Source organism: Punica granatum, chromosome 6 (assembly GCF_007655135.1).
Source record: "Punica granatum isolate Tunisia-2019 chromosome 6, ASM765513v2, whole genome shotgun sequence".
Classification (NCBI taxonomy): Eukaryota; Viridiplantae; Streptophyta; class Magnoliopsida; order Myrtales; family Lythraceae; genus Punica; species Punica granatum.
Window position 1 is genome coordinate 20068990 of NC_045132.1, and position 8364 is coordinate 20077353.

The window sequence follows — 8364 nt, forward strand, 5'->3', positions numbered from 1 at the left end:
CATGTGCCTAAACTATAATAAATGAACATATACCAATTTCATGCCTCCCTTGAAGTTCCTCTAATTTCTTGAAAACATTGAGGTCTCTAACCAACGGTAGTAAATTTTATTATTGGCATACACTACGTAGTTGTAATCTAAATGGTGTCTCTCTGAATTATGTATATCTATCGTGTTTCAGTTGTAATTAATATCTAACTAATCTTGTAGCCTGTACAACGCATGGGCATCTGTGTATTGTCTTTGCGGTCAATACTTTTATATTCCTTTCTTATTTCAATTTTGTCAAAGCTTTTATGTTCCTATTTTTTGAACTTTTTTGCTTTTTTTCCTTTGATGAAGAAAATAAATTTAATTTTAAATGGGTGTTCTGCCAATATTATCCTCGACGAGTTGGGGTGAATTGATGAGTCACAATAAGAAGATTAGGTGTGTTTGTTTTTTAAAAATTGTTTAACTCAACTCAACTCAACTCCACTTATCTTCAATTCAACATCACAATCATTACTTTTTTTCATTTTTTAAATTTTTTTAACCATTCAATTCAATTTTTAATATTAAATTCCTTCAACTATTCATTACTTTTTCACAATTCAACAACATAATCATTACTTTCTCTCAATTATTTATTAATTTTTCACACTTTTTCTCATAATTCAATAATACAATCATTACAAACCAATTAAAATCAAAACTCAACTCAACTCAACTCTAAATCCAAACGCACTCTTGGAGTTCTGTGAGGATTAATTCAACCATTTGTTATAGAAAAAAGTGCATAATTTAGATGAATTTAATAATTGTGAAAATTCATGTCGAAATTAATAATGGAGACTTGAAGAGTCAGTCGACGGGAATACTCAAAAAAAGCTTATATATGTTGAATGCTCTTGTAAATTGAATGGAAGGCTTTCGTTCGAAGAAGCTTGCTTTAATTATATATGACAAATATATAGATTGGACAGACGACCAAATTAGGGATAAGTCACCACAAATATCCTCTTTGTTCTTTTTCTATCTTTGAGATTATCATCAACTTATCCAGGACATTGGAAAATGGATTCTTTGCCCTTGATCGATGCTAGAGTTCAAGGGGAGATGGGATCCTCGGCGACTGAAGTGAGGAACCTTTAATCGACAATGCTTCAACATTGGACTCAACTAAGGTACAAAACCTTCCATCTGTTTCCAGGCGATGTTCGTTAATGGGTTGGTTTCTCAGGGACAAGCTAGGATATCCCTGTACTAATTAACATTCATTCATTATTTTCTACTACGGGGATGAAATTAGATAAATGCAAAACTAAGGGTACTTGATTAGACAAACTCAAAGACGAGTAATCAAAATAGAAATTTCTAAAATTCCACGGATCATTATGCTATTTGACCAAACCCACTCATCTCAGAACGAGAAGGATCTTTTGAATTTTGTACATCGTATTATGGTTGATGAACAATTTTCTATCGTACATGTGGAAGAACTCCAAAGTTCTCGACATGTCACCATTGGAAAGGTGACAAATGCTCGTCGATATCTCTTTTAAGTACTATAGATGGTGATACCCTCAAGAAACAATATCCATCGGTAATTAGAATTGATCATTAAACATATGAATCCTATAATGGATATGTATGTTTTATAAGATGGTATTCATTTTCAAACGATGTTATAATAGCATTGGATGATCACACTACGAGTTGGCAGTGATAATCTTTCCGCTACTCTCCTTAAAAAATCACTAATGCAGTCAATCTAAAGTATTTTTCACAACTTTTCTGTTATACATTCGTTTCAAATAAATTCTTGTTAATTAGTGTGACTAAAAGTAAATATTTTCCCATGTACATCCACCCGATCGATCTAAGTGACCGACTATTTATTTGATCATTTCCGACTAGGAACAAGACATCGACTGCAATTCTTTTACTGATATCATCTATTATCGCTTGCCTATAACAAAGAAAAATTACCTACAATGTTTGTAGTTTTAGGAAAAATAATCTATAATGCCGTCTGTTTTTTGCAATCTGATCCAAACTCTAATCATCCGAAATCTAGGAGGATATAATATAAGTTTAGCATGGTGCAGCTGACATCGGACTGCAGACAAGCCCGATCCAACCGGCGAGATTTAATGTCACGCACGTGCAATTGGCTACACAAGATGGGATCTCAAAATTAAGAGTATCCCAATCCCAAACATGGAAAAATCTAACATGACCTGTGTCAGCTAACACGGATTCATCACAGCCGTCCACTCGTGAGACCCACGCGGGGACTACTCGTAGTGGACGACACTGATCCCGATGTCAGGTGACACCTATGTCTTGGCATTTTACGGTTCGAATTTTAATTTCTTTTATATATCTTTTTGTCGATTACAATGAAGATTCATGAATTTAATACAAAGAAATAAAAATCTTAATATCTAATAAAGGAGGGACATGATAGCGTCACTGATTATTGAGCTTGCAACCCCTAAATTATCGGTTAGGTCTTGTTTTATTAGGCTATATCCCTATGATTATTCTCTTTTATTATTTCTTAAAGTCAAATAATGGTATTGATGGAGATTGGAAGAATTTCCATTTGGCAATCGCAATATAAGAATATCACACGAGACGTGGTCCACTCCACTAAGGACACCTTAAGAGGACAAGGAAAGATGAAAACAAAAAACCAACGGGGGGAAAAATAAATAAAACATGTGAGAAAACCATTGAAGTTTGGTGATGGAACAATAATAGGGCCACTTTCACCTGTTACTCTCGTTTCTCTGTTTGAAGATCAATGGACTCCTCGCTGACTCGGGCGCTCCGGCCGCCGGAGCCGGCTCTCCTCCGCCGGGGAAGCACCTTCCTAGTCGGAGATGCTCGGAGCCCTCTCCTCCGCCGGCTAAGTCTGAGGCCGACGCCTCATCCCCCCGCCTGCGCCACCAGGCTAGTCGTCTCTGCCTCCAAGAAGAAACCGCCGATCGAAGGCGTCAGCGACGAGCTGAATGCCATCGCCTCGCTGAACCTGGACCACGCTCCGGCGCGCCGGAGGGTCCGCGACGCCTTCAAGCAGGTCCAGCTGCAGCTCGATCACTGCCTGTTTAAGGTTAGTCTGCACGGTCGTACGTTAAAGTGGTTAATGTTCCTGGTCGTCGGTCTTCTTCGCTCAGGATTAGATGAGTTCTATTGCCTAGTATGGATAGTTTTTGCTCAGCAAGGTGGTTCCTGTTGCTGATTTGATCTGTTTAATTTCCATTTCCGGGTTCGTCTTGTTCGGCGGGCAGCTCGCTCCTGCTGGGATCAGAACTCAGGAGGTAAGCAAATTGACACTCGCAGATATACTTCGTTAAGTTCACCACTTCCTTCAATGATGAACTTCTAAGTCCGAGGATTTGGCCATTGCTTTGTAACACTTTTATCGCTTTTAGACCCCTTTGAAATCTCTTGGCAGTGAAGTGAAGGTTTGGCCTCAGCTGTCGAATGTAGTTTTCGGTCTGATTTCTAATTATCAAATTCACTGATTTAATGGTTTCTTCAGTGGTATGATTGGAGCTCGAAGGGCCTTGAGATCTTCTGTAGGAGCTGGTTGCCTGAGCCGAATGTTCAAATCAAAGGTGCTATGTGCTTTTGCCATGGCTATGGTGATACTTGCACATTCTTCTTTGAAGGTATATAGCTATTCCTCTCACCAATCAGACGGTTAATTTGGTAGTTCAGGGTCTCACTGTTTATTATTGATGCTTGTGTCGGATATTTTCAGGTATTGCCCGGCATATTGCTGCATCTGGCTATGCAGTTTATGCAATAGATCACCCAGGTTTTGGTCTTTCAGAGGGATTGCATGGTTACATTCCAAATTTTGATGATCTAGTCGACAATGTGATTGAGCAGTACAGAAATATCAAAGGTTTGATTTCTCAGCTGCCAGTGCATACTCATTTTCAATTTCAATGATCTGTTCTTTATTTTTATTTTTCCATATCTGTGGTTTAAATGAAACTTGTGGTTTGCAGAAAGACCAGAAGTGAGAGGGTTGCCTCACTTTATATTGGGGCAGTCCATGGGTGGAGCTATCGCTATCAAGGTTCAGCTAAAGGACCCTAATGGATGGGATGGAGTCATCCTTGTGGCCCCAATGTGTAAAGTAAGCACCGGTGCTCTTTAGGCTCTTCCACTATGCCTTTTTTTTTTATCATATGTATTCGATCTTAGCCATAACTGCAAAATTCCATTGGGTCTATAAGCTATTTGGGCCTATCTTCAACCCAAAAGCTCTAGTCGATAGGTTGTGGTACCCAATCACGTATAAACCAATACTTTTCTATTCTATTTTTCCTTGTGGGATTAACTTTTAACAATAACATTTTTGCTCTTTTTTTTTCTGACAAAAAACTGTCAAATGGTAAAGAGTCTTTATATGAGTAGGTGTGATAGTCATGTGGACGTTTTACAGCATGCTGCATTCTTACGGATTTCATGGTTTAGCAAGTGAGAGTAGTATTGTTCGACTATATTCAATCATCTCTAAGACAGAACACCAAAATGAGACGCACTTTTCATGCTAGTTATGGACTCAATTGAGAGTCTTGCCCAATTTTATTCTCTCTCTTGTTAGTTGGTGATTCAGAATCGGAGTTATCTATTTACTTGATGTTCTAAAACTGGAAAATCCATACTTACCCAGATGCTGATATGATGTATCCGCTTTGTAAAAATAAGTAAACTGCCAGACATTTGTTTATTGTGTTTCGCCATGATATGGAGTTGAATTATCTATGCATTGGACTGCTTTTGTGTCCTGCTTCTACGTTATTGGTCTTGTCAGATGAGCAAGTTTCTCTGATGAGGGGAAGTAATCAGGAAAAAATAGTTTATGGATACTGGAGAATATTGAGTAATTTCCGGTTCTGTTTCTGTTGTCCGATGTATTAGGAGGTTGGCTGAACCAACTCTTTTTCAAGCAAATGCATTAGACTCTGGATAGGGTTCTGTTATCTCATGGATAGTAAATTGGAGTTGCTCGATAAGCTAATATCTGACCTTCAACTGCTGCAAAGATTACAGAGGACGTGAAACCACCAGAACCAGTGGTCAAAGTTTTGACTCTCATGTCCAAAGCTTTTCCGAAAGCCAAGCTCTTCCCGGCCTTAGATCTGGCTGAGCTGGCCTTCAGGGACCAGAGGAAACGGAAATTGGTCTGTCCTTCACCCTCTAGCTAGTGGCGAAGTCAATCGAAATACTTGGAAAGATTACCTCTAATTACTTTTGCTTGCTTCTTAATGCTGCAGGCTGTGTACAACGTGATCTGTTACGAGGACCGAACGCGACTCAAAACTGCTGCTGAGCTTCTCAGGGCCACTGATGAAATTGAGTTGCAAGTAGAGAAGGTGAGGCAAAGTACAATTGACAGCAAATTAATTCGCAGATAGATCCTACTCCTATTTCAACGGCGAAATTATGGTATAGATAAAAGTAAGAAAAGTGAAAGGTTAAGACTTCTGTGCTGTAGGTTTCATCTCCATTGCTTATTCTTCACGGGGCAGCAGATAAGGTGACGGATCCTTCGATAAGTCATTTCCTTTATGAGAAGGCATCTAGCAAGGACAAGACAATTAAGCTTTACGAAGAAGGGTATCACTGCATTCTCGAAGGCGAGCCTGATGAAAGGATTTTTGCAGTCCTTAATGATATCGTTTCCTGGATGGATTCTCGGTCTGGCCTCAAAGCTAATAATCCTCGATCGATGGAAACTGAGCTAATCCAGGCTGTAAATCTCCAGTCACCGAGGAGAGATTAGCAGAGAGATTTCATTGTTTCCAGACTCCATGCTGGTCCGGGGCTACAGTTACTTGTGGTCTCGGTTTCCTCATATGAGAGCTCAGATGAAGACCGTATCCCTCTTGTGAACTGAGATGCATTTGTGACGTGAACTAATAAGAGCTTGTTCATGTAAAATATACTTTTGAGTTGTATTGAATTTCTTTTCTTTTTTATGTTGTGATAAAAGTGGTTGGTCCGGTCGGCTCACCCGATGAACCCAAACCTCTTGAATCTTGATTCTTAGTGAAGACATATATCACTGTGTTATGCCCATTCTCTCGGTAAACCTTAAACTTACTAAAAAACCATTTTTGTTATATGTATAAAAAATTATTCTATCAAAGTAGTTATGCTTGAAATATTAGTCAAATTTGCCTTGTGAAAGTTATAATAAAGGTTTTATTTGATAATAAATGCTAATGTAACATAAGAAAATAACCTCGTCCACGTTAATAAAAGTAAGAATCTAAATCTATATGTGTAAATGGATAAGGACAAGATAAGGTAAAAGAATTTTCGTTATCAACGACAATAGAAATAATATAAATACGAAAAAAATAAACATTTCTATCCTAAGTGGGAAAAATCGAGAAAATTATGGGGAGAATGAACGAAAGTCAAACGGCACCAACCGCACAAGTTTCGCCGGTTACACGTAAAAGCAACGTCGGAGAGTGATCTCGGTGATTCATCGGAGGCTGAGAGATTGAGCTGACGGTCGATCGTCAAGAGGGAACCTTTCGTCGGAATTACGTTTATGTTCTGAACCAGGATTCTTCTTTTCGTGGAGCACCAATGTCGCTCTTGAACCAGCTCTTCAACAGAGGCGTTTTCGGAGCAAAATGGTAACTTTAACCTACCTTAACTCCTGGTCCTGAGCCCTTGATTTTAGTCTGGGTCAGCCAATTTCTTGAATTATTATGTGGGTCTCATTTGTGCAGTCATGAATATTGTCGAAATTCTGCTGTTGGCCGTAGAATTTCTGGTGGATCGTCTCTGATATATCGGTCGGCTAATTTATCATCGATTTTTGCACAAGAAGCTCGGTGCTTTTGTGATGAATGGCGAATTTTGCAGATGGATTTTCTAGTTTTAGTCAATCTCTCCGTATTTTTCCATTCTGTATTGCTTTGGTTCATTGTTGGTGTAATTTCTGCCACAATGGGTGGATATCAGCATGCTTTGTTCATGAATCATGCTCTTATTTCTTGTTGGGGAACAAATTGCAAATATGAACTGTCTTGTGTAGCAAAACAAGCTTGACCTTGGCAATCTCGCGCATCAAGCTGCTGCAGAACAAGCGGGATTTACAGCTCAAACTCATGCGCAAGGAGATAGCCCAATTTTTGCAGGCAGGACAAGAAGCTATAGCTCGGATCAGGGTATGCTTTAAGCATCAAAAAGCTGATTTCGGAGAGCCTTGTGGGATCAATTAGACATTTGAAGCGAGATGTTTCTCATCCCTTGTTTTGTATTCTGCTTGATTTTATAACAGGTGGAGCATGTGATCCGAGAACAAAATCTGACAGCTGCTTATGCTATATTGGAGCTATTCTGCGAGTTTATTCATGCCAGAATCCCCATTATTGAGAGTCAAAGGTATATTAGCTGAAAAACCAACTCAAGAATCATCACTATAGCCATTGAAATTTCTCCTGTAAAAGAAGTTTGTGATGAGACCTCCTGTTATGTGCTCTCAATACTGTGAAAATTTGGAAGTTCTGAGGTCTGATTACCAGCTAAGCTTCCTTCGTTCTATCCTCCATATTTGGTTATGTCGAGACTGTCACTCAGGCATTGTGGCAATAGTTTCATAAAATCCAGTTCATCATGTCCATCCATAAGTTCGAGAGATAGAAAGTAGTTATATTACCAGCTTCAAATTTGGTTTTCTTTTGGGTCATTGGATTCAATTCTGGGAACATGGGGTGACTGAGTGGGGAAGTTCGATAGACACTGATCACATTTTGTCTATGGTTGTATGCATCAGCATCTTCCACAAAACAGCATGTCTCCAAAATCTTTGATCTTGTATTTATCAGCAATGACTATTTACTTGCTCTTTTTCTTGCATCATTTATTCGTGTTGGTCGTCTACTTCTACTTCTTGAGATAGTATACCAAGTAAACAGTTAACTTTCTTGAATATGTACTTGGCTCCTTCGTGCTTTATGTTAGAAACTGAGGCAACTGTCTATCTTATAGTAAATTTTATAGGACATGGTTGTAAAACAGGACTTCAATCTGTATCAGTTGAAATTGCATTACAATTAAGTAATGTGTGAGTATAAGTGCTTTGATCACCCGAAGTTTTTCCCTACTGTTTTATGAAGTTTAATTTTCCTGATTATGTGGGATTTATATGCAGAGAATATCATACTCTCTACATTCTTTGCTGTTACATGCGGCAATAAGACATTTTTATTACTATGATCGTTCCATCAGAAGCTTTTCATATCATTTCCTTCCTGCGGCTTTATTGCAATAGCCATTTCTTTCTTTTTAAGATCATACTTGGTCATTATGTGGTGGCTGCATTTGAAATGTACT

At 38.6% G+C, this 8364-nt stretch overlaps 2 protein-coding genes across 3 annotated transcripts in view; both read left to right on the forward strand.

Moving 5' to 3' along the window:
* The first annotated feature begins 2677 nt into the window (after window positions 1-2677).
* On the forward strand, window positions 2678-6087 carry LOC116211723 (caffeoylshikimate esterase-like). The gene is made up of 8 exons (XM_031546219.1): window positions 2678-3100; window positions 3279-3308; window positions 3533-3662; window positions 3755-3901; window positions 4008-4138; window positions 5052-5189; window positions 5283-5381; window positions 5504-6087. Exons 1-8 carry the CDS (start codon window positions 2792-2794, stop codon window positions 5789-5791), a joined length of 1272 nt encoding a protein of 423 aa, XP_031402079.1. The 5' UTR covers window positions 2678-2791; the 3' UTR covers window positions 5792-6087.
* Window positions 6088-6383: 296 nt separating this feature from the next.
* The window catches only part of LOC116211698 (IST1 homolog), a 3585-nt gene continuing 1604 nt past the window's right edge, over window positions 6384-8364 (forward strand). Inside the window, exons 1-3 of one of the 2 annotated variants that reach the window (XM_031546177.1) lie at window positions 6384-6659; window positions 7064-7196; window positions 7310-7413. In XM_031546177.1, the coding sequence (XP_031402037.1) occupies window positions 6610-6659; window positions 7064-7196; window positions 7310-7413 (287 nt within the window). In that variant the 5' untranslated portion in view covers window positions 6384-6609. The remainder of the gene's footprint in view (window positions 6660-7063; window positions 7197-7309; window positions 7414-8364) is intronic. The other variant, XM_031546178.1, reaches the window with a different exon arrangement.

What these genes read in the sequence shown, in the direction of transcription:
- LOC116211723 (XM_031546219.1), top strand. Translation starts at nt 2,792, where the DNA reads ATGGACTCCTCGCTGACTCGGGCGCTCCGGCCGCCGGAGCCGGCTCTC. An exon ending in CTGGGATCAGAACTCAGGAG is followed by an intron (nt 3,309 to 3,532) that starts GTAAGCAAATTG and finishes TGGTTTCTTCAG; the next exon opens with TGGTATGATTGGAGCTCGAA. An exon ending in TTGCACATTCTTCTTTGAAG is followed by an intron (nt 3,663 to 3,754) that starts GTATATAGCTAT and finishes GGATATTTTCAG; the next exon opens with GTATTGCCCGGCATATTGCT.